This window comes from Pan paniscus, chromosome 6 (assembly GCF_029289425.2).
Source record: "Pan paniscus chromosome 6, NHGRI_mPanPan1-v2.0_pri, whole genome shotgun sequence".
NCBI lineage: Eukaryota > Metazoa > Chordata > Mammalia > Primates > Hominidae > Pan > Pan paniscus.
The window spans coordinates 108,996,596-109,023,714 of NC_073255.2; the positions used below are offsets into that span (position 1 = coordinate 108,996,596).

Sequence of the window (27,119 nt, forward strand, 5' to 3'; positions counted from 1 at the left end):
TTTATTTATTTCCATCTGACACCTCACAGTATCATGGTCACAAAGTCGAGTGCATCACTAGGCCTTGGCCTAACATGAGATGCCTATAACCATGTTTTTGCATATGGAGGAGATTCGTAAAACTAGCTACATTACTAAGAGAATATTAAGTGGCAAAGTGAGAATCAAAGTAAACAGCCCAAGTAAAAGAAAAGTCTACACCCTCAACAGGATACAGCATTTATGGATGTCAAAAATTTTTTCTCTTCACAAAAGGGAAAACGAAAAGCTAATATAACCTCAAAATGGACTTGAGTAAAATTCAGGTATTGAAAGGAAATTTTATTATATAAAAACATATTCGGGCCGGACACAGTGGCTCACACCTGTAATCCCAGCACTTTGAGAGGTCGAGGCAGGTGGATCACCTGAAGTCAGGAGTTCGAGACCAGCCTGGCCAACATGGTGAAACCCTGTATCTACTAAAAACACAAAAATTAGCTGGGTGTGGCAGCAGGCACTTGTAATCCCAGCTACTTGGAAGGCTGAGGCAGGACAGTTGCTTGAACCCAGGAGGCAGAGATTGTAGTGAGCCAAAATCGCACCATTGCACTCCAGCCTGGGTGACAAGGGCGAAACTCTGTCTCCAGGAAAAAAAAAAATACAAAAAAAATTTTCAGTGGTTAAAAAATACAAAGAACTAAATTTATAAATTTTCTTGGACCTCTATACATGGAGTTAATATATCTAATTGATAAAAAAAAATTATATCTAGATTACACACTAATAAGATGGGTTTTTTTTTTGTATACATTCCAGGATTTTCTGAGTGCTCTAGAATCATCATGTCTTACTTTCATAATGAGAAAAAAAAAAACAAGCTATAAATATAGCCTATAGATGGAATGATACAGGGAAGAGAGCTCCAACATTTGAGGCGTGTAATGGGCTCTGCCTCACTTGCTGTGTGACTGAGGCTACGTTGCTCCTCCTGTCTGAACCTCAGCTCCTTCATCTGCAAGGTGGGATGATGATGATCACCTCACAGGCTGGGTGTGTAGTATAAGGGAGATCACATGTGAAAAACATCGCTAGCACGTAGTAAACCATATGTTTCCTTCCCCTTTGTATATCTTCCCCCAGTATTTAGAACAAGGGTTCCATCTCCTGGCTGGCCATGTCTTCTGTGTAATGGGAAGAGATGAGATCATTCACCAGGTAGTTGGTTCAGTGTGCAGTTGGGAAGACACTGTGGGTTAGAGAAGGCAGGTAGGAAACTCCTCGTAGGAGTGGAAAGCATTGAGAGGGATTCTGACATTTCTTTCTTAGAGAACAGGGCCTGTGTAAAGGATGCTCAACTATTCAGCAGTCTTAATCCAATTCTTGCTTTAGACATAAGCCATTTATCTTTCTTTCATAATGAAAGCATATATTTTCGAATTCCAGATGCAATATCATAAGATAAAGAAGCTGAAATTAGAGTGCCCAGCAAATAGATTTTTCATTTGCTTTGAACTAAACTTTAATAGCCCATGACCTCCGACCTAACTGAATATTCTCTCATTTTGATATAAATGGGAGCATTATTTTTGGTGATTTTCTGCAGTCCTAACCATTTAATACGTCTAGTCTACAAGATAATTTTTTAGGGTTAGCATTAGGAGATATACCTAATGTAAATGATGAGTTAAGGGGCGCAGCACACCAACATGGCACATGGATACATATGTAACAAACCTGCATGTTGTGTACATGTACCCTAGAACTTAAAATAAAAAAAAGAAAGAGAAAAAAAAAGAAATAAAGGCAAAAAGAGATGAGGAAACATCTCTTCTATATCAACATAGAGTGCTAAACTATATATTGCCTTTAAGAAAAGTTCCTTTTTACACTTTTCTTCTTATCTTGGATCATGTCCAATCTGTAAGGAAATAAACATGTGAAGAAAGAGTTCTGTGGAATGTTAACTGCTCTGCTATTTTTCTTCTTTTTATCATGGCCGAAGATTCACCAAAGTTGAGATAAATTCACCATGCCTTCTTTAAAAAGCGTAACAGCAAGGCATTCTTCCTGTAGGAGTCAGACTGTAAAAGGTGATTTCCTTTTACTCCAGTTGGTTTAAGCCTGTAAAAAGCATTAAGTGAAAAATCTGATATATTTTTAGGGCATTTATTGCATTACTAAGTTATACTTTCAGTTCTCAGTGAAAGGTTTATTGAGAACATAAACTTTGAAGAGGTTTGTTCAGGATTAAAGATATATTTTTTCTTCTCTTTTCATGAAATAATATTATACAAAATTATGCCTTTCAAGAGCTATTTTTAGTGCTACTTATAGTTGAAGGACATACTGTTCCAAAACCTTCCTCTGATGATGAGATTTGTAACTTCTCTAGGGTTTCAGAAGAATGAAAGGCTAGGTAGCCACCATTTCTGTTAACTCCATTTACCATAATGCAGATGCACCAATAAGTTAAACTTTTTACCAGAGCCTTTGATGGTGAAAATGTTTTTCATACTGCTTGGATAATTTGGACTAAATATTTATAACCAATCTCTCTGAAACATAAGCCATTCCTAAATTTTTACATAGACTGAATTTTTGGATGAATGAAGATTTGGGTTTAAACACCCATTCAATCTTTTATCATAAAAAATGAGAGTTGTCTGTTTCAGTTGAAACAGTGCTTTAATCAACCACTTTGAATTCAGGAAAATTGGGTAATCTTTATTCTCCAAATAGTATAAATATTCAAAGCATCACAGGAGTATAACATTCACTAACAATTTACTTTGCTTCACTCTTGATTTCCTAAAAACATTTTAAAACCTGTGAAGTCAGTGAAATAATAAGATGCCTATAATCGATTTAAGCAAGTTATGGTAAGAAAAGGTCAATCTTCACAGCAGTCCTGTGAAGTAGGAGAGGGCTATTAACTTTATCCTAATCTGTATCCAGAAGTTGGAAAGGTTGTGAGTTACCTAATGTCTTTCAGGTAACAATGGGATTTCATACAGGGTGGGTTTGTGTGGTTATGAAGGTCTAGTGCTTATTATAGATAGGCTATAACTGTAAATAAAATAACTGGGAAGCTGGAAATCAATTCTGTTGAATACATGTCTTTGGATTTAAGGATATTCTATGCTGACTTGTGAGGTTAGACTTTTAAGTATTCTGCAAACCTTATTCTGATTATAAAGGTCAGTTATTGTAAATGTATTTTTCTTCTATCAAGTCTTCTAGTCAGAGGGTTGAAAAGTAATTATTGGTGCCTCTTTTGCTGTTTACTGCTTTGTTGAAGTAAAATACTTAATAAAAATTATAAAATCATATAATCACTGGTTCACTAAAACTAGGGATCTTTTCTAAAATATAACTGAGATACGAGTATAATGACTGACAGGTTTGTACTACCCCATATATGATAAATACTATTAATGTTTGGTGATCTCTGATAAATCATAGGAGAAGTTTTTAATTATGCTATTTATGCATATAGAATTATAGTTTAAGTGCACATGGATTATAGTGTTCTGTATAAATTATTAAAAATAAAACTTCAGCACTGAAAACAGTCACTGCCAGTAGGCACTGGGGAAGATTGCAAAAGGAATTAAAGTGGAAGCTCTGCAAAAGCAATGTAGTGAAGCAGTTTCCTTATTCTGTCCTGTAGACAGTAGGACGGAAACATGATCTACTTTTGTAGGAGTTAAATGAAAATAAGTTTAAATAAACAAGGGCTCTTGTTGAAAAGAATATAACAAGTTCATATATATTAGTCTATGAATATTTTATGATAATGTCTGTATCAACGGATTTATGAAAGGTAAATATGAAAATAGCATCATATTAGTACACAGGAAAGGCTGCTATAATTATGTCATAAGTTAACAGATTTTTAAAAAGCAGATCACCCTTTCTTTGGTTTTGGAATGATCTTAAACATTTGAAGACATCTCTTTTTCCAGGAAGGGTAGAAAATAGTAATAAATAAAATCAAGGCTGGGGAATTACTACCAAGCTAAGCTCTGAAATCCAAAGCAAGAATTTAATATTTTCATTTTTCTGGCCCACTTTTGGCAGTTTAGAATAGCCTTAGAATGTCAGTGCTAGCGTTTTCAAAAACTTGATTCATTTCAGATCCTGCTGAGGGCTCTTCAACACTTTCTGTACTTTTCCATCAGGTAGAGTTGACTGCAAGGGCAGCTGTGTATTGAGTAAGGGTTAGATCTGATGGGGAGACCTAGCAGTGTAGATTCGTATGATTATTCATCTTGTTCATGTTAAGGCTGGACTCTCCCCATTGTCCTTATTTAGCATAGGACAGTGGAGGTGTTAACAAGAATATAGAAAGAATAGTCTCTATAGCAATATAGTTCAAAATTAAAGGAAAAGAGAGAAATATGGAAAAATGTAATGTGTTCTTAAGGAAAACTTTAGGAATAATCTAATAACCCCTTTACCAACTGAGTAATGTACAGCTAGCAATAACTCTTTGGCATGGCATGCAATGGACACTAAGATGTAAGTATCAGAAGTCTGAATACTCCCCATTTTGTAAGCATGACCCTTTGATCATCTGGATCAAATAAAATAATACATGGGAAGGCATTTTGTGAACTGTAGAGCTGCCTACAAATAGCATTATTCTAATATAGCATTGGCTGTCAAGTGAGCTGACCATTATGGGAATGAGTGTCTGCCAGGGAGATTGTGGCATTAAACAATTTCATTAGAATAAGTGAATAAGTATTGAGTATTTTTATGTACTAAAACTACAGCCTATTTATAGAAACTAATATAAAAATGTTATCAGTTTGTTTTGAGGGGAGGAATCTCATTTTTTTTTTACATTGAGTACAGTGAGAAAGGAAGTCCCAGTGTTAAACAACTCTGTGTCTTCATTATTAATGTAACTACGAGTCTTGCTTCTCATTTCATTGCACAGCCCAGCACCTGGGGTTGAGAAGTACACTGCACAGGGCTGAATCTTTTGTTCTGTTAGTCTTTATTTTCCCCAAGAGTTTATTCCAATGTCAGATTCACTCATGTTCTGCTTGACCAATTTCTGACCCCTCCTTGCAAAATGAATAAATTTAAGCCTATTTGCTAAAAGTAAGTCATTTTTTGAAAAACAAAAGCAGTGTTATGACCATAGTACTCCCTCTAAGACAAAAAGCTTTGATAAGAGGGGGTTACATGAGCATTTGAGCATTTTGCTTTGGATGTGTAGACAAGAAGACTGCTGCATCTGACAGTTCTGTTCAGTAGTTAAGGAAAACAGACAGACTTGTTTTTATTGGTGGGTGGACTTCTTCACAAATCATCCAGATCATTTTCAAGAGATCAGATGTTGATTAATTCAGTGGCCAGCACCCGCATTGGTATCCTTGCCACAGAGATGTGCACTGTCAAATGAAGGGATCCAGGCTCTGTGGCTTTGCTCTGTGAAGAGTGTGACGGTGCATAAAGTATGAGTATAGACCCTCTGCATCACTCACTCCAGGTTGGTTGTTGTACTTCCAACTCTGTAAAAGAAAGCACACTATTATGCTTCAGACATAGGCCCATAGTGAGTGTAATAGTATCCCGTCACCATATAAAATGTAAGTGAGGAACATTCTAGAACTTTTTCTTCCCATTTAAGCTTTTTATATGGAATTTTGTATCTCCATTGAATGGTCTAATATGTAAATTACACCTACCACACCTTTACTCTTTATATCCAGTTTTCATGAGCTAAAACAATAAATTCCAGTGGAGAGTTTTATAGAGATTTAGAAGCCACCCTTGGGAACAAAATGTAGCTTGCCTTAGTTGTTATACAAGCAGGTGTATCATCAGTTTTAGAGGGAGTCTTTTAGAACTATAGTGTAAAAAAAAAAACCCTAAATCAAAACAAACATCCATGCAGTCCTAGTTTATAAGTTAACCTTAAAAAGGCCAGGATCAACTTCCTTCCCACTTCAAAAACCAAACCAAATCAGAAAAAAAAAGAAAAAAAAAAGAAAATGACATCTTCCGGGGGATGTATAGTTTGAAGAGGTTCTTTAAGGACCAGGACTTGAACATAAGATGTTTTTGCTCAAAAATGACTGTCTGCTTCTTCAATTTTTATTTCTCAGGTAATGTGAAACCTCTATAGATATAACCATTGATATACTCATTACTCAAGCAAACATTCAGTCATTTAGCAGATGTTGTGTCTCCACATTGTATTAGAAATGCTGCCTTCCGGCCGGGTGCGATAGTTCACACCTACAATCCCAGCACTTTGGGAGGCTGAGGCGGGCGGATCAACTGAGTTCAGGGTTCGAGACCAGTCTGGCCAACATGGTGAAACCTGATCTCTACTAAAAATGTAAGAATTAGCCAGGCTTGGTGGTGTGCACCTGTAATCCCAGCTACCCAGGAGGCTGAGGCAGGAGAATCGCTGGAACCCAGTAGGCAGAGGCTGCAGCAAGCCGAGACCATGCCACTGCACTCCAGCCTGGGCAGCAGAGCAATACTCTGTCAAAAAAAAAAGAAATGCTGTCTTCCAGGAAGTAGCCTTCTTCGTCTTGCCACAACCAGTGGACCTCCTCTTTTTCTTTTTTGCACCACCATTTTTGTCCTCCACTTTCCATTCCATCTTTTCAACTTTGATGGTACTCTCTAGTCTGGCAGAGGACTCCAGGTTTACTTTGCTCTTTGTCTGTTTTCAGGAAGTCTTAGAAACTTAGGTTAGATTTTGAAGAAGCGTTAGTTTCAAGGTTGAGTGGAGAGAAGTGAGAGGCACTGTTTGTTCCTTTCATTGGTGGCAGAGCAGGAAATTCTGGTAGGTCAGCCCTGGCAGGCCAGTACAGCTGTGCTAACTCTCCCTGCCTCTAGTTCACAATCTGGTTCTTCCCAGATTGGAGGATATGTAGCATTAGAGCTAGGACAACTCTTAAAGACAATCTATTCCATCTTCCTCATTTCTGAGGTATAAAAACTAACCTGTACAGGGAATAAGGAGAATATCCTGCTCTGTATTCATGGTCTAAGACTGTTTTTCATTATTCATGTTACCTTCTTTCATACATTTTTTTAAAAAACTGCAAGGAGACCGAGAGAGAGAGAGAGAGAGAAAGAGAGAGAGAGTGTGTGTGTGTATTGCATGGATAAGGACTAGAAAAATGCAGAAAATTCTTTATAATTAGAAGAGCAGCATACTGTTATTTTCAACTGTATTAAAAGCACTTGTTTCATAGTTATTCGCAATATAAGATTCTCATACCACACATACTCTGAATTCAGTAGGGATTGTTTATGTCTTGTCATCCAGGTTTGTAATTTTAAAATTCCTTAGTTTTTTTTTTAAAAGAGTTTCCATGAACAACAAACATCTTTTTACAAAATGAATGTAGAATGAACATAACAGTCTCTTGTCCCACATACCCTTCCAGGTTTTTCTGACCCCTTGTGAACATAGAGGCTCATTGAGTGCACCCCCACCAACCTGATGGGCCCAGTTCCATCAGCCTGAGGCAGATTCTCACTCAGTGACCTGCGATAGAACACTGAAATCTATAGGAGGGCCTCACCATTGGCAGCAGCATCTCTGGGTAGGCTGGAGCATCCCTTGAGGCGTAATTGGGAATCCCCTCAAGACAAGGAAGTTCTAATTTCAGCCACTCACAGGAGGGCAGCTTTCCATCCTTAATGCCTGAATGTTCTTTGTGAAAAATCTGCAGTCTTCCATCTCTCTAAATGGCTCCATCTTCTGAATTTTTATTATAGTCCCCCTGACCTGGCCCTCTCAAATGGCCCAATGTTCATCCTTCTTGATCAAAATGTAGAACCATCCAAAAAGATTGTCCAGTTCCCTTTTGCTAACCTCTCTCACCCTCCCTCCAGCCTATGTCAAACACTGATCAGTTTTCTGTTTATATAATTTTGGCTTTTCCAGAATGTTGTATAAATGGAATTATATATCTATAAGAGGCCTCTTGCCTCTTCACTTTGGATAATGCATTTGAGATTCATCTAGACATTGTGTGGTGAAAAAATGTCAGCCTGAATCAACTTCAGATAATTAGTTTCTGAGACTAAACAGAGGTGACCTAACAGAGTTAGTTTTAAAAGAGAGAGATGGGGCAATGAAAGAATACCAGGGAGAAAGACCTAAAAATTATAAGTGTGGGTGATTATTTTGTGATTATTCCAGGGAGAAAGACTTAAAAATTATAAGCATAGATGATTTTATAGTAACTAATTAGATTACAGGGATTATAAATGTATGCCTATAGGGAAAAAAATATCTCTTCTACTACTCCTAGTACTAAAAGTCACCTAAAATGCTGGATACAGTACACCAAGCACGTGATTTCAGATGCACAGCTGAACCAAGAAGAAAATAAGTAAAATCTCCAGAAAGGCCAAGAATGAAGAAAGACGGGAAACCAGAAGAATAATCAAATGCTAAAGTTGCAGCTGCCCTGAAGTTGTTCTCTAAAATAGAAACATGAAACCACTTGGGGATCAGGAAACAAGGCCTTTGGCCTGAAGAAGGTAGGGAATAGGAATTGAGATTCTCCACACAGAGTGGGGACCCTCAAAGCACATTAATGGGCTTCAGTAATGTAATTCAGCCCCAGTAATGGACTCAGAAATAACTGCTTCCAACAAAGAAAGACCACAAGAACAATTGTTGGTGCCAGCCTTCACTATGGATGGGGATGTAAAAGTCTGATATGAGAATTTCTACGTATTCAGGCTTAAATTTACACAGTTTGCATGCTCTTGGAAACCAACAGCAAGAACTTGGAGTACCCATGTATTGGGAGAGCCTCAGGCCTTTTGACAGAAGCAAAAGAAAATCCTTATGGAGAAACACATTCTCAATCCAGGCCTCTCAGGTTTCCCATAGATTAACATTAGACAACCATGGGCTCACAATCCAAAAATTATAAAGCATATGAGGAAAAAGTTATTGCAAGTGAGGATCAGTAGCAAAAGCAACAAAATTGAACTCTCCTATCACCCAGCATTTTAGGTATTGGGAGTTATCAGACATACAACTATATTTAAAATGTTGTAGTAAAGAAATAAGATCATATAAAAAACCTAAGAGACTATCAAAACTGAATAGGCAAATTTGTCAAAGAATTGAAAAGACCTTATAAAATCAAAATGAACAGGGAAAATAGCATATTAGATGCAATTGATTAAATAATTCATTGAACTGAGCGATGGCTCTGAAGTAATTGCCCAGAATGGAAAACAGAGGGACAAACAGATGGAAAACATGAAAGAGTAAAGACATGGACAATTTAATGAGATCGCATTGCATCCAAATTACAAAATGAGAGAAGAGATAGAATTGGGGAAAGATAATATTTGAGGGGTAATGGTTGGGATTTTTTCTTGAATTGTTGAAGAACATGAAACCTCAAATTCAGGAAACACAGTGGGTACCAAGCAGGTTAAATAAAAAGAAGACCTAACATTGCAATTGCAGAACTCTGAAGAGGAAGAGAAGAGCACAAAGAGGCAGAGACAACAGAAGCCTATGGAATAATGTCTTCAGAGGGTTAAGGGAAAATGCCTTGAGCCTGCATATAGAATTATTAAATATATACCCAGCCAACCCATTATCCTGTATGAAAACAAAACAGAATTTACCATCAAATGATGCTCATTGAAATAACTGCTATCATTTGTATTTCTGGCACAAAAAAATAATCTGGGAGGGAATGTCTGAAACATGAGAAGAAAGGTGATTAAATAAATTAGTAAACATGGGTAAATAAAATAATAACAGTAATAATAATAATGTCTAATATGTGCCCTTAAAAAGCATAGAAAATAGAAATAAAATATTAGACAATAATATGATAGATGAGACTGTGTCATTAGAATTAAAGTATTCCAATATTTTTGTACACGAGAGTAAAAATAAAATTGAACTCTAAATTTTAAGTTAAATAGAGTTAAATATTAAAAAGTTAAGGAGCCATCCACTTGGAGAACTGAGGGTGAAGATGTAAAGTATGGAAATTTATTTTTATATCTTTGATGGTAAAAGATACTAAGCCAACCTACACCAAGAGAGGTCACTGCTAGCTGCAGGTTGGGCAGTTCTGTAGTGTTCTTGGTCATGCATTTGCAAAGTTTCTGAGGGGCAGTGGAGATTATTATCAGGCATACAGCATGACTTCTGTGCAAACAGGTGAACTATAGAAAGTCATTACCATTCTACCAAGCAGCTCCATGAGAGGGGTTAACTAGGACACAGGAGAATCAAATTAAAATCAGGAAAGCATTTTACAAGAGTTCTGACCTAGATGGGTAAACCTAGGGGAACTTCCTTTCTGTTGCCTCATTACTGGATTAAAGAATTGGTCTTGCTTTTCAGGAGGTTCATTTCACGTCCTGTTACTGCCATCTTCATACTCCAAAGCACTGAAGATTTCAAGTGTAGTATAAAGTGTGGTACATTGAAGTAGACTTCAGTTATTTTTACATTATTTTTTACATCATTTCTGTATGCTTTATTCAAAAAATGTTTTCATTTTTAAATAACCCTATTGAGTGCTTTTTAACTAACATAACTCAAATGAATAGGTCAGGTCATGTGAAGTCACACACAGGACATTCTAGTCAGTATGACCTTAAATGAATGTTAAAGGAAATTTAAAAGTATGGTCTTACCCAGTAGTGAGAATATGTGAAGCAACTTACAATACTGCTCTTGTGAGAAAGAAGGCATCCAGGTTCTGAATAATGGTACACTGCCATTTATCCAAGCCTGTTGATGACTGGTTATGTTTTGTAAAATGAAGTTTCTTGGAGAGGCTAGTTGTTGTATTAAATATTACTGTCATCATGTTGCTGGTTTTGGGAGAGCTCTAGTGTTCGTTGTCCAAGCATTAAAGTGGAATGAAATATGAAGATGCAGTAAAGTTCATAAGACAAAAGTGAAATGGAAATGTTAGAAGCAAGCAGTTTTTCTCTTTGGAGCAGTATTGTCCTACAATGCAGCTGCACTTCCTAGACACCAGCAGTCAGAGAAACAACTCTTGCAGTAAATAAAACCAGGCTACCTGATGCAATTGCTTTGGAAATGGAACTTCTAAGACAGGACCCAGTTTATCAAACGTATTAGCCAATGTGTAGGCTTAGTGAATGATAAGTCTAATGAAGCTTCTGCAGGAGTATTGGTGAGCATTTTTACCAGGCCTCAAGAGCTTGACAGAATTGAAACCTCTGTATTTGGATTATGATCAGCTTGTTTGAACACTCAGCAAAAGATGCTTGTTTGTCCAGGCGCAGTGGCTCACGCCTGTAATCCCAGTACTTTAGGAGGCTGAAGCGGGCGGATCACTTGAGGTCAGGAGTTCAAGACCAACCTGGCCAACATGGTGAAACCCTGTCTCTACTAAAAATACAAAAATTAGCCAGGCATGGTGGCGCATGCCTGTACTCTCAGCCACTCTCAGGCTGAGGCGTGAGAATCGCTTGAACCTGGGAGACAGAGGTTGCAGTGAGCCAAGGTCATACCACTGCACTCCAGCCTGGGCAGCAGAGTGAGACTCTGTCTCAAAAAAGAAAAAAGAGAAGCTTGTTGTTCAACACTTAAAGCATGTTTACCATTCATTTGAGTTGACCTTTCCTGAAATCATGCAGTATTGAGTTATGTGTTCTTGAAGTCTATTCACATTCTTGAATCTTATCAATATATAAGGAATATAGAGATATTGGGTGCCAAAATACCCAGCATAATACTTGTATGTTTTTAATGTCCTACAGAATTTAAAACCTAAGAACTGTGAACAGTCTACGCCTTCTGTGATTTATTCCTTCAGTCATTTCAAACATTAATAGTGGTGCCTGTATGGCTATTTGCCTGCTACTATATGTTATAACTGCCACATTTAAAACAGTGTACGTCAGATTTGTGTACCCGTTGATTTTGTTGGCTTTCATCCAAGTTTAATGATTATTTCTTAATGTCTTTTTATAAATCTCATTTCGTGCTATTATGAAAACCTCCATTTTGAAAATCACAAACCTCTGGTTGAAAAGTTCATGCAAAGTCCACATTGCACAGAAGCACATATTTTTAATGTCTGTCTCCAGACCAAAAAAGTCTTAAAGTTAATTTAATGTCTGCATTTGAGGTGCAACTTAAAAGAGAAGATCTGAAGGAGGAGTGGGAGAGCTATTAAGTAGTTTTAGCAAAATGTGTTTGTGTTGTTTAGGACATATGCTCTTTAGTAAATATTTTTTAAGGTAGACATGCCTTATGATTGTAGCTGAAATAATTGTTAATAATAAAATTTTTGAAAATCTTGTAATTTTTTCCCATATCTATTGGAAGTTGTTTACCAGCTGTTATTGTTTGAAATGTGATTGTTGTCTATCTCTTCCCAACCTCTCTTGCAAAAAGAGAAGTTAACTTCTGGTAGTGAATTGAGCAGAAATGTAATATTTTTTAAGCCTGTTGCTCTGTGTAACTTAATATTTGCATACTTAATTGTTTTATTATACAATCAGTGAAATGGTAATGTATATTGATGTCCATTCAACCATATACTTACACTGTCTGGACTGTGTGTTTCCAGTTTTGTGGGACAAATAATTTGTCAGCGTTCACCAGCTTCCAAAAACTTGTGAAAGCTTAAACACCTAAATTGATGATGAATGCAAAAAAGAAGACAAAAAATTAAGAGGAATTACCAATTACATGGAAATAGAATGCATAATTTCTAGAAGTTATACTTCTAAAATAGTTCTATCTAAAATAAACTCAATCCAAAAGAAGACAGGTAAAGAGAAAAAAGGTAAAGGAGGACAAAATAGGATGTAAAATTAATCTGGTAGCAGTAATTCCAAATATATCAATAATCACAAAATGTAAATGGACTAAACTTTCTCCTTGAGAGATGAGGATTATTTAATTGGATAAAAATTAAACTTAGCTGAATAATATTTATGAAAGAGACACCCTAATATTACATGTATGAAACATTAAAAATAAGCAGGTAACAAAAGGTATGGCAGGCAAATACTAAACAAAAGAAGCTGAGGTCATTATATTGTATTAATGTGAGAATAAAATGAACTTTAGCCTAGAAAGCTTTATGAAAGATAAAGAGTGTCATGACATAAGGATTAAAGACTGAATTTACCAAGAAGAGATAATAGTGCTAGACTGCTATGCATTTAATTACCCAGCCTTATAATATAAAACAAAAATTGATGGAATTCCAAGGAAAGATTGAAAAAAGTCTCCCATCACAATGGGAGATTGAGAACCACCACCACCATTCTAACAATCTGATAATGTACACGTATGACTTCAGATAAAACTTCCAATTAAGATATCATACATGGATTCCCAAAAGTATCATGTCTTAACAACTTAGGTAGACCGAAAAAAGAGGTTCTAGTGATGACAAAGGCTCTGATGTTGAAAATGCATGTAGAGACTTAAAATGAAATTTCTAAACTAAAATTTTATATAACAAATATGTCTTAACTAAATATCACAAATGAAAATATGATTATTGGCATATTAAAGTGTAGTCAATTTAGTGGGGAATGGGACTATCTTATATTGATGAATTCCTTATATGAGGCATATACTGTATTTAAATATAGTCAACAATTTACTGCAGAAACAGAGATACAACTATAAGTGTTTATAATTCTTCGAGATAATGAAACCATGCTTCAGATGTGATTCATGGCTTTTTGGAACTGGAGGGACTGCAGACATAATGTGGTTCATCACTATTTTTCAATAGATGAGAAAACCAAGATCAAAAATAGTATGTCTTGCTTTGTATTTCATGTGTTTTATACTCTTGACTTCTGAGTTAAGTACTTGTGCACCAACTATCGCAATCACCTTTCTCTTCTTGTATTTACATGCAATGTAACAACATACAGTTTGGGCGATTAATAATATTCCTTTTTTCTTTTAATAATAGTTATTTGTCTGAATTTAGGAAAATGATAGCAGTATTAAGCCTGAAACTCAGATCTAGTCCTAATCTGGTTGTTCTATTTTATCAAAACTATATAAAATTGATATGAACATACTGTTCACCATAATTAACTATGAACTGTACATTCAATATAACTTTTAACCATGAAGCCTATCTCAAACTTTGCGTTTGATTTTTTAAAAATATGAATGAAAAGTTGTACTAGTGATAAAGTCTTGGGAAGAGGAAGGAATAATATGAATGGCCCTGTGCCCTCTTAAAGGGGAAAAAACTGTGAAGAATTTTGAGAATGCTTTCGTTCCCTGTGGACAAATTTCTTTCTTCCAGGGAGAGACAGTTAAAACCAATCCATTGATCCATTTTTTTTCGTGAACAGCCGTTGCAGCAGCCACACATTGAACCCATTTGTGAGGGCTTCACATAACAAGATGTAGAGAGAAAGTCTCTTAGTTTGGATCTTTGTGTAATATTTTTCTTTGCTTTTCCCCTTTTTCTTTCTCTACCCAAATCCATTACCTCATCTTCTCTTCATACCCCCATCCCCAACAATTTGAAATAAATACTAAAGAATTGGTTGAGGAGGGGAAGGAGGAGATTGTTGGTCATTGAGGAAATATGTTTGTTGGCTAATTGTGTCTTGAGTAGCTTCAAGGATTTTTAAAGAAATACCTACTGGAAGGTGCAGCTCTCCCTCACCCACTTCTGGCTGCCTCTGAGAGTCACTGTATATATTGAACCGGGTTTCAGAAACTGGAGAATCCATTGGGAAATGCCTTTAAAATAACCTGTGAGAGAAAGAGAGCATGGCATATGCAAACCACTTTAGAGTCAAGAAGTTCTGGATGGATTGGAATCTCCTCTCAACCTGCTACCCAAGTGATCCACTGCCATCTCTGACTCCTACTTGGCTTCCACCACTACAAAATAGCAATTGTTACCTTCTCAGACTATAATAAATATGAGTGTTAAAAGTGCCTAGGAAAGTGCCTGACGCATGTTCAACTATCCAGAAATGGTAGCCATTATTAGGAATACTTTTATTATCATTATTATATTAATTATCCAGGCTTGATTGCTCTGAGTAGAGAAATAGAGGTTCCATGAAAAGCAAGGCTGAGCTGGACTGAGAAGTGCTGCTACCCATTTGAAAGCTTATACCACATGAAAGACTTTATTATTATGCCTTTTTCTGTAATCTTGAGACACATATTTTCTATCTACTGTTGTTTTAAAGGTCATCTTGAATTGATTCAGCCCCGTATCATCTAAGCACATCCCCTTTGCTAACCTGTTTATTAATATTATGATAGTTGATATTTGACAGGGCACTGTTTCGGTAATGTTAATTCATATTCAATGCAAGAAAATATAAATTCTTAGAGGAAAAGAAACTTTAGTAACTGGAGAATTTAATAGCAGTTTTATTTTAATTCTTTAGTATTTGTTATTAATTTTCTATAAATCTATCCAGATGTGGGTGTAGTACATAGATTCTATTAACAAATTCTAATAATTATTTGATACGTTGTCTTCAGAAATTTTCTACCTCTGGACCTAGTTTTATCTTTTCTGAAAGTATCAATCCTTTGCCTATAGTAGAAATATTTTAAATCAATTATACTGTTATACCTAGAGTAAAAGTAAGTTTGAAGTAACAAATACTCTGAGAACCAACATGCATTTTGCTTCTGTTTATTTCAGCAGGTAATTTGTTTTTCTAGCCAGGAATAAATTGAAATCCAGAAAAATTAGGTAAGCTTTATGTCTTATTTAGTGGATTTTCTTGTTTGGTCTGACCTCTCTTTTTTGCTCATGTTTTTAGGCTCAGCTATGTGAACCATGCAGAGGACCTGGCCTCCAAGCTCCTACAATGTTCCCCAAAGAACAGACTGTCGGCACAGGCTGCCTTGAGCCATGAGTATTTTAGTGACCTGCCCCCACGGCTATGGGAACTCACCGACAGTGAGTATGACAAATCCACAACATCCAGTCCAAGCAGACACATCATTTTATTTTGGCATCTGTATGTAACGTGTATGCAGAGATTCACATATTTGTGTGTCCACAAACATAAGATAATGTATGTTTGTATGTGCATTACTGGTGTGTGTGTGTGTGTGTGTGTGTGTGTGTGTGTGTGTGTGTGTGGAGAGAGAGAGAGAGAGAGAGAACAGGGGAAGGGGGGCCATGTGTATATATATTTAGTGGAATCCTGCCATTCATTTGCTAGCTTACCAGACACAGGAAGAAAATGGATTCCTTTTTTGCTATCTCTGCTCTGCAGTCTGCAGCTGTGCATCTTTGTATTTGATTATGTGTGTGTCCAAAAAAATGATCTGAACAGTCATAAAGGAAAAGGAAAATATGATTTACATATTTAGTGCTTTATGCATACAGTACTTTTTAACCGGCTGCAGTACACAGAGGAGCCGATGATTCATTTCTGTTTGATTCTCAGAGACCATCTTGGTTGTAACAATAACCTTAAAAAGGGCTGCTATGCAGCGAGCTGAGGAGCAGAGTTGGCAATTGGCTAATGCACTGAATTGACATGTACAGACTGAAGACATGTAATTCATTTTAACTGCAAATGCTCTTGGTATTTGTACAGACAGCTCTTCTCTGAATCTTTTAAAACACATTCCTGGGTGGGTTTTGTTTTGTTTTTATAAAAGTCTACATACTTATACAGCCTTTTAAAATTACATTTTAAATATTTGGGGGAGGATTTATGGCTGGGAGGATCTCAGATTTCTTCCAAAGTGTGAAACAGAATTCTTGTGAAATTTTGTAAAAACTATTGCCGTCAGAATATTTTTGTTCAATGGTGATATGTTCTTTCCAAAGAACAATTAGAGATATTTCTTCTATACTCTTTTCTGATTGCCTTAAAAATGAACATACTGCATATATACATTAATATTTATAATGTGTTTATTAATCGTTGGTATACATCACTTACAGTAGACATATGATTATTTCTTCATTATCTTGGATTTTAGACTTCTTTCATCCATCGTAATATTGGATTCTCCTTGATGGCAATAACCCTTTATTTTGGAACTAAGTTCTAAGTACAACTCCTCTTGGGTATTTCTATCCTAAATCTTTTTTTGATATCCCACATTTATTTCTCATTACTTTTTTTTAACCCTAAAGTCACTATAGATATATTAATCTACTACTCCCCTTAATGCTTAGCAAATCCTCCTTAACATTTCACGTATTTCCAGCCCATATTTACTCAACACTCTGCCCTTTCTAAAGTCTACTCACTGACTATTACAACAGCTATCCTCAATTTTTTTTAAATTAAAAATTAAATCCCTATGGGAAAATAATTTTTCTATACTGAAAACAAAAATGCTGTAAATAGGCTCACTAGTTTACGGCTCATCACACTCAAACATATGGTTTGTTTTCCCATTTAGTGTAACTTGTAACTTGGTATCACTCCTCCTTGGTGACATCTCAATCCCATCTGACTTGAAGATTGAGTTTAAGCCAGGATTTTGATGGTCTATGAATTCTGAATTCTGTAGTAGTACTTTTCTGTTAATATGGACTTATTACCCACTTGCCACTTAGTTTATTGGCCAGTGGTTAAATCCAGTTTCTATCAGTGAGTAAATGCCTACACATTATCACTCGGCAGCAGACTGCCAAGGGAGACAGCCTTGTCCCCGTCATTAACAAGCACAAAGTATGCAGAACACCAGAGGGGAATTAAAACCACAAAAAATACCTCAGGGTGGTATTTTTAATATGAGAATTTAATTTGTAATTTTACAGATTAAGAATTTTGGCTGCATTAATCCCTTTATCAGCTCACAGCAGGCTATTTGCAGAAGCATAACCGTAAGGCGATATTCATTGGCAGAAACACGTCTTTGCATAACGTTAAACATCAGGAGCAGTGAAACCTTTTGAAGGGGGGAGAATAAAGATGAAAAATCATTATATTTTTAAACCAAGATTCTACTAAATGCCTCCGGTAACAATTTTGAGTTACAGAAATGCTATTTCTGTGTCTAGAAGATAATCATTATGAGGCATAAATCCAGTTGCAAGAAAGGACAATCCCAGTATTAAATACTATAGTCATTTCCATTTAGAACAACGTGGCTGTACTTGTAAACATGTTTACAAAACAAAGAATTCCCAGACTTTGGAGACTTTGGGAATTGGTTTCTTTAAGTGAAATGACTGGTTTGGGTGACTTATTGTCTAGGTTAGTATTCTGCAGACTATATTTAGAAGTTTTTTAAATTTTTATAATTAAATTTCATATTAGCATAGAGTCTTGTAAAAGTTCACCATCTGGCAAAGGCAGCAGTGGCAGTGGCAGCAGTAGCAGCAGCACCTGTAATACCCTTACGTGTTTCTTTTTTAAGGAGATTTGGAAGGAGATCCACCTGGAAAGAAGTGTTACAGAACCAATAAATGGATTGTCTTAGCAACCAAGCTGTAGTTTAGGAACCTCGCTGTCTTAGTTTGGTCACACTGCAATAACAAAATACCTTAGATTGGGTGGCTTAAACAGCAGACATTTATTTCTCTTGGGGATGGGAGGTCCAAGATAAAGGTGCCAGCAGATTCGGTTCCTGGTAAGGTCTTTCTTCTCAGTTTGTGAAGGGCACCTTGCTGTGTCTTCAAAGGGTGGAGAAAGCAATCTCTTCCTCTTCTCACAAAGCCATTAATCTCATCGTGAGGGCCCCTCCCTTATGAGTTCATCTAACCCTAATTACCCTCCTAAGGCCCCATCTCCAAATGCCATCACATTAGGGGTTAGGGCTTCAACAGATGAATTTGAGGACGGACACAATTCAATCCATAGCACTCTCATTCTTAAAGATGGCTCATAGCACTTTCTAAAGAATTTCCACAAGAGGAAAACACTTATGCAAGCAGGAAGCAAAGTCAGGTTAAAAGGAGAAGATGGGAACAAAAATAAGTTACAAGTAGATTTGAGCCTTCTTGGCCTAGTGTAATATGTCAGACCCCATGAGAAGGGCATCAAGTGTGGTTGGAGCCTGAGTAACACAGAGCCCTGCAGTCATTTCATAGATTCGTACAAAAGTGAAATTACGGGCTTATGTCAGACACTTGCTTTGGAAGAATACATAGTAATGTAATATCTTTCTTTAGTATACTATTCCTTAAAACCTCATCAGGTTACATGGTACCAAAATTTAGAGGTAATGTATTAGTGTGGCACTGAAGCAGGAATTATAAAAGCAGAAAGCAAGAATAATGGTACAGTTATCTGGGGATCTGCCTGTTAAAGCTGGCTAATTCTGGTGGCACCCTGTCATTCTCCCTCTGTCCTGAAACCCTAACAGCTTTGTCCCACTTCTTCTCAAAGATTTAATTGCAGGGAAGTAAATGGAGGGCTGATTTAGAAGAAATTCATTACTTTTCCCAAATACACCACAGGGCATTCTCCTGCATATACTATCAAGTTACATAAATAATTGAAGCTGAACTACCCTTGTCAAAGTAAATGAACAAAATACACTTCATAGCACAGAGTCCTTGATTTTATTACACTCATTTGCTAATTCACAAAACTCAAATTCAGTGAAAGAAGGCCAACAAATCGGTACAGTGTGAAGAGCACTGAACTGGGAATCAGACCACCTGGATTGCAGCTTCAGCTCCTCTGTTAACTAGCCAGGGAACTTTGGACAAGTGCCTTGGTCTCTCTGAGCTTCCCATTTCTCACTTAAGGAGCAAGTGAGGTGGACACAGTAGTCTCCAGGGACCTTTCTAGCTCTAGAGTTTGTCGATTTTCCCACATATTCCTGTATATGTTCTGTATATCATCCTAGAACAGCATAATGCTCTTAATGTAGCTCTATGCTGTCTTTTTAAAAATAAAACAGGTGCACCCATTTCAGATGTAAGATTTGCTACCTTCAGTTCGTAGACTTTCATGCTGTTTTGAATCCTTTACAACCAGGCTTTTGTGTCCACAATGCCTGGCTTTCAAAGTCTCTATCCATTGGTCTTTTCCCAGCCTATCGAAGATTCAACACAATTGACAACTGTCTCCTCCTACTAATTTAACTTCTTTCACTTGGTTTCCAGGACAGTATTCTCTCATTGCTTTCCTTTAGTTTAGAAAACTAAAGTCTCCTGTTCACACTCCTTTGCTGATTTCTCCTCATCTGCCAGACCTTTCACATTAGAGTGTCCTGGGGCTGAATCCTCAGATCTGTCTATCTGCATGGACTCCCTGGAGCCTAGATGATCTCATCCCACCTCATGATTTAAATATCATCTATACACTGACAGTTTTCAAATATCCATCTCCAGTCCTGTCTTCCCTGACTTGAATTGCATATCCAACTGACACTCAACATTTCCATTTGACCATCTAGTAGGCCTCTCACACTTAATCTTACCAAAACTGAACTCATCTTTCCCCTCAAACTTGCGCCTTCTCTAGTCTTACCGTTGTCAATAAATAGCAGCATCATTCTTCCAGTTGATGGAAGGTATCCCTAACTCATCTTTTTTTGGTTCTACTCCACATTCAGTTCTTCCACAGACCGTGTTGTTGCTACCTTCACAGTATATCCAGGATCACGCACGCCACTCCTCACTTCACTGCTATCACCCTGCCCTCAGTCACTCATCATCTTTCACCCACATTTTTACAGTTGCCTCCTACCTGGTTTGCCTGCTTCTCTTCTTGCCTCCTTAAAGTCAGCTCTCACTGTTTCCTCTTCTTATATTTTGTGCTTGCTCTCCCTCTAGACATACGCATGGTTTGCCCTCTTACCTCATTTGATTCTCTCCACCAATGTCCCTTCTCAGGAGAGACTTCACTGACCTCCTTCCACCCTAAAACTTCCAGTTTCTCTTCTCTGCTTTATTTTTCTTCATAACATTTACCACTATTTAATATATTATATCTGTTTGGTTGCTTATTGCCTGTCTCCCCCAACTGGACTCTATAACAACAGGGATTTCCTTTCATTCTGATTTATTTAGTACAGGATTCTGAAATTCCCAGAACAGTGTGAGGCTCAATAAATATTTTTCCAATGAATGAGAGAATGGCACAAAGGAAGGGCAAAATATGTTGTTTCCCAATCTAAGTTCATTGTTCTAGATCAGAGAAATATGGGAGATAGTCTGAGCTGTGGTTCTGAGGGAAAGACAGACCATCCTATCATATGTTTGCAAATGTGTGTGTGCCTGCGACCACCTGGCATTTCAAAGATCAAAACATACCATGATGTTCAGTGTGCTGGGCATCCAAACTTGCATCTCAGTCTCCATTTAAAAAAAAAACATGATTATAAATATCTATAACTATATAAATGAAAACTTCATATTCTGTCCACAGTGTCTTCTATTTTTACTGTCCCAAATGTGAGATTGCAACCAGAAGCTGGAGAAAGCATGCGGGCCTTTGGGAAAAACAATAGTTATGGCAAAAGTCTATCAAACAGCAAGCACTGACAAGCAGCACATTCTCAAGAGCACACAGGTAAGATGACCTGCTTTACCTGGAAAGTAATATTTAATGGATATTGAACGGATTCTTTAAGTGAAATATTTCAGACTCGTTTTTTCACCAACTATCCTATGAGTCTCTTGTGTGCATTATGGCATTCATCAGACCTTCTATTGAGATAGAATGCACTCAGTTATTTCCATATTTTCAGGCACCTACTAGATTCTAACTAAAATTATACTTATGCTTTTATTTATGTAGTCATAGGCAAACCATTTTAGTTATAAGCAAGTCATCTTAACTACTCACATTCCTCATGGAGATTAGAAAAAGGTTCACTTTGGGCTGTATCTAAGCCACAGACCTACTTTGTTTTGCCCATGCAATTTTTCTAATTAGTTGTTCTCATTTTAAAATGGGGAGATTATACACAAAATCTAGATTTCTGGTTTTCCTTGAAAAATAAGCAACTCTAGCAATATTGCCTTCACATTCCTACCAGAAGGATATTTTTTTGCGTGTAACTGAATCATTGCTGCCTCCTTTGGAGGGGATGTAGACTCCCCAGTTTAGTTTAGCTCCCATCTGGGCCACTTCACCTATTTCTGATTCCTGTCTGGCTCCTGGTACGGACCTTATCATGATGAAGCTTTTCTCTTTCACTATCAAATTCTTTGTCCTCTACTATTCTGCAGATAGGAAGCATAATCTAAACTTGGCAACCTCTAGCCATGTCAGCCTGGCCCAATCATCACATCACGTGTGCTACGTAGTGACCAGCCTGGGATGGCAACTTCTGAAAAGGCCATCTTTCTTGATTGCCAGATGGAAATGCCTAGTATTTTTGGAAAAATTTTAGTGTATATATATATATATATATATATATATATATATATATATATATACACACATACATATATATATATACATATACATTCTTAATGTAACACAAGTCTCTGAAACAAATAGAGAACAAATGTTACTGTGGAGAAGGCTTTTTATGTGCTGATTTGTAGAGAAAAGTGTGTCTTTGTTCTGATATTCAGTAATTAAGTGTTCAGGCCAGACATGGTGGCACATATCTGTAATCCCAGCACTTTGGGAGGCCGAGGCAGGCAGATTGCTTGAGCTCAGGAGTTCGAGAACAGCCTGGACAACATGGTGAAAGCCTATCTCTACAAAAAATACAAAAATTACCTGGGCGTGGTGGTGGCATGTGCCTATAGTCCCAGCTACTTGGGAGGCTGAGGTGGGAGGATGGCTTGAGCCTGGGAGGCTGAGGTTGCAATGAGCTGAGATTGCACCACTGCACTCCAGCCTGAGTGACAGAGCCAGACCCTGTCTCAAAAAGTAAATAAATAAAATAAAAAGTGTTCAAGTAACTCAAAGGATATATGCAGCATTGCAGTAGTTCCTCTTCCTTCCTCCCTCTCTTAGTTTGAAATATGTTAACAGGCTAAATTGATAGCATGGTAAAGAGAGCAAATTTTAAACTGTACACATTGTCTTGTGGGTAATCTGCCAGTATCTTGAGCTACTTCTGGACTTAGCTTTTGAATACCCTCAACATAGGGGTCAATTTTGGCCTATCAGGGGCATGGTGGAAAGTTATGAATGATTTGGAGATAAAAGATCTCCAGATAAAGTATGATGTATAAATGACAGTCAGAAGATGTTACTGTTAAACTTGCCACTCCATAGGTAAGAGTCTTCATTCTTCATGTTATTTCTCCCTGTTGAATAAAAAGCACAACTCTCAGTTGCATTTGTACTCCCACTCTGAATTTCAATTGGTCAGACAAAGAGTGGGGCTAGGTTTTTGACAAGCTACCTCCTGGTATTGAGAATGGTTTTAATTCATGAGGGTTACAGCATATGCTTTTTTAAAGTATTTAACCTGCATTATCATAATGAGGGCCCTGGCTTTATAAATCCCTTCACCAATTCAGTGGAACAAAACAAAAAGTGGACTTTATTTGTGCTGCTGCCTCATACACACATGCACACAAGCAAGCCTGAATTTCAATTGCAAGGCTGTGTTCCTCTTCTTGGCTCTTTTGAGATCCCCTGACCTGAGCCCAGCCAGTCAAAGCTGCTAGAACGTGTTTCAGCTCAGCTCCTCTTTGGGAAATCAAATCAAGCTCACAGGACAGAAGCGTTGCTCAGAAAGTCTCAAAGGTTGCTAATTGAAAAGAGATTTTTTTAAAAGGTGCTCAGAACTACAGTCATCAGTATATAAAAGCCTTTACAAAAATGTAAAAATGTATTTTCTTCACATATATTTTTTAAACTAGATGTCAGGTTATAACACAGTAGAAGCTTTTCCTCTAGAATTATTTGATAGCAATACAAATATTTTTTCTATGAGGTTTGCCTTTTTCACATCAACTTGTAAAGCTTTTTTTTTTTTTTTTTTTTTTTTTTTGAGACGGAGTTTCACTCTTTTGCCCAGGCTAGAGTGAAGTGGCATAATCTTGGCTCTCTGCAACCTCTGCCCCCGCCTGGGTTCAAGCAATTCTCCTGCCTCAGCCTCCCAAGTAGCTGGGATTACAGGCGCATACCACCACGCCTGGCTAGTTTTTGTATTTTTAGTAGAGACAGGGTTTTGCCATGTTGGCCAGGCTGGTCTCAAACTCCTGACCTCAGTTGATCCACCCACCTTGGCCTCCCAAAGTGCTAGGATTACAGGCGTGAGTCACCGCGCCTGGCCCAATAAAGCTTTAATATTATTGTTGGTGTAGTTTTCTTCCCATCCAAATGCCTCAGCATGATTCAACATAATGCTGAGGAGACAACTCAGTTTCTCAGAAAAGCTACAGGGAAGATGGATTCTAAGAGTTTTCTGTCAGTCAGCAGAAAAAGAAATTATTTTAATGTCTCACCTTTGTGGAGTTTTTAAATAAATGGGACCATCTTCGAGATCAAATAATATAGCCTATTTATTGGCCTATTATATCTTGTGGAATGGCCTTTCTCTGACCAATACTGAATATCATATAGACATTATAGAGCAAAATGTCTATGTAGATAAGGTATCCTTAGAGAAAAATCTGTAATTTCTTAGACTTTGATTTTGCTGTTGCTGTTGAATTCATTGACTGTTTAGAGAAGGCTTTGGCATCTTAAATTTCCTCAAATGTCCCAATTCTTTGTAATGCCTAGAGAGATTGGGAAGGAGAGGGAGGCCAAGGGGGTTGGGGGGCTGAAGGAGACTAAAACTGGGCCGGCCGGCATTTTAACCACCTCTCTTTGGGGAGTTACAAGGAGGTAAATGTGGAAAATGCATTATATTACTTCTGTCTTTGAAATGGTAGAGGACTGAGTAGACAAGAATGTTTCAAGTCCTAATTTTTCTTCCAAACCTCAATGCCAAATTATTTCTTTCCTTGCATACCAAGGTCACTTCAATTATTTAGTTAATAATGCCAGATTTGCATAAATTGGTCTTAGTGGAAAATCTAATGAGATGCATTTGGCTTTGCAGCAGAAAGCAATTTTGGTTTCAGAGTCTTGTAACCAAATTAAATAAGAAGAAAACCATAAACACCTAAGTTAAAAATGGGATAGGTGCCTCTGGATTATCAAAATACTGTGCTTTTTATATTTTGTTATCTTCTAAAGATATTAGTAAAGATTTCATAGATTCTTCTAACTCATTTTATCAGCACTGATGGGTAAGACCCTTCTAAAGTCTGAGAGAGCCTTAAATATACATAGAAATTTTCCCCAAGGAAAAGACTGGAAGCTGTATTGAATACCACATCCATTAGTATGACTTATTTTTGCATGCAGTGATACCAAACACATCCCTCTGGTGAGCTTAATTTTCCACTTACTCTAAACTGGCATAGAAAGTGCATGGTCACTCTACTTCTCCTTTAGCTAAATATAAGGGATAAGAAAGGTCTCTATTCTTTTAGATATGTTTTGTAATTTTTCTGAAATAGTATGTGCTCATTATGGAATATCTCTTTTCAATGAATCAGTTGGTTCACAGACCCCATTCCTAATAAATTTACAAATGTTTGTCTAGTGCATGAAAGAATTTTATTTGGTTCAATTGCAAGAAGTTAACTGCATGCATATTTTGGTGACCCTCTCCTTACCTTTTAGCCTCTTATTTCTGCAAATCCACATTATGTAGGAATTACATGGTAATGAAAAAAAAATGTGTCGGACTCTCTACTTGGTCATTAAGCAGTAATTTCCTGTAAGTAGGCTGTTAGGTAAACAGAGTAGAATGCTCAATGAAATTTAATTAAATGAGATAAAGATTTTTTTAGAAACCTGCTTTTAGACAGAACACAATGCACTGGTGCTTAAGACTGTGGCAGCACTGTCTGAACGTTAGTAGAATGGTGGTTCTTACTCGGTAGGCCACCTAGAGCTGTTTGCCATCTCAACCGCCATCTCAACTCTGGAAACTGCTCCTAAAGAACAGCCACCTATTGCTCTCCTCCATGCTGTGACATTATGGCGGCTCACTTTTTCTGTCTTTGCATCAACTAACACAGCTTTCATGTTCCCTTCACTTCAGGGCTTCTGCTGACTTGTTTCTGCTTATTCATGGATTCTTCTTATTATCATTTCTCTTTGTCCCTCTACTTCTGGGGCAGTCTATTGCTGACCTCTTTTTGCCTCAGATTCAAACCCTCCCAGAGAGTGGCTCTGATTGATGTAGCCATCATCATGAAGTAGAGAGCAAAGCTGTTGTGTCAGTCACCCCTGTAGAAACTGCTGACTGACGGTAGGCTGCCTTGAGGTCAGGCTCTGAGCCCTGATCCAGTCAGCTGGGCCCAGAACTGGGTGGCCAACCTGTTTTTAAGGAAGCATTTGGAAGAGACTGCTGGGCTTAGCCCTTCAGAAACTTGGAGAAGCTTTTGGAAAGCAAGCAGTATAGCTGGAAAGTGCCTTGCCTGGCCTGTATACTACTGAGTGAAAAATCAGGCGAGTACAGAGAGAAACTCCAGTTCTGATGGTGTGATATCTTCATTGTATGATATTTTTAACTATTGACTAAAGGTCCTTTTAAGGTGTGTTGCATTTTCTCAACTATAGACACAAACGGAGATAATATCCATCAGCACTTTTCAATATATAAGAAACACAAGTGTTAGATCTAGGTTTCTTTCAGTACTAGGAAGATTTCTGGGGTTTTTCCTGCAAAAACTGCCATTTTCTGCATTATCCTACAATTTTTTTTTCCTATTAAACATCTGCAGTTTTATTATTTCTGTTATCTCATGTAATTGACAACAATTGTTGAAATGACGCTCAGAGGGGAAACAAACCTTAGTGTTCTTTGCAGGTTTCATCTGGAAGATTCCCTAGTTGTTACCATTACCCCCACATGACTGCCAATTAAAAAATATATCTTATTTGGGAAATTGACAGCACTTTGAACCTCAAATGCATGATGCATATTATGAATATCCAAATGAGAAGAGGCCGGAATGCTATTAGTTTCCCCACCTCACCTCACCTCACCTCCACCCAACCTTACCTTAGCTTCCTGTCTACCCTGGGGAGTCTGTTCTATCCTTTAAATGCTAATGCAAGTTTGTTTCTTCTCTCCTCCTTGTCCCTTCTCTGCCTCTCCACCCCTTCTTCTCTTTGGGTCAACTCTGATCTGTACTGTGCATCACTACCACCCTAACCCCATGCAAGTGTAGGCAGAGGACTCGCAGGCTCTCACC

At 37.3% G+C, this 27,119-nt stretch overlaps 1 protein-coding gene across 9 annotated transcripts in view; it reads left to right on the forward strand.

The window, feature by feature from the left end:
• CDK14 (cyclin dependent kinase 14) overlaps positions 1–27,119 on the forward strand; it is a 639,321-nt gene that overhangs the window by 531,656 nt on the left and 80,546 nt on the right. For all 9 annotated transcript variants that reach the window (XM_063606295.1, XM_055114664.3, XM_003809752.7 and 6 more), the window contains 2 exons: positions 15,778–15,917; positions 21,313–21,456. In XM_063606295.1, coding sequence (XP_063462365.1) covers positions 15,778–15,917; positions 21,313–21,428 — 256 coding nt within the window. In that variant the 3' untranslated portion in view covers positions 21,429–21,456. The remainder of the gene's footprint in view (positions 1–15,777; positions 15,918–21,312; positions 21,457–27,119) is intronic.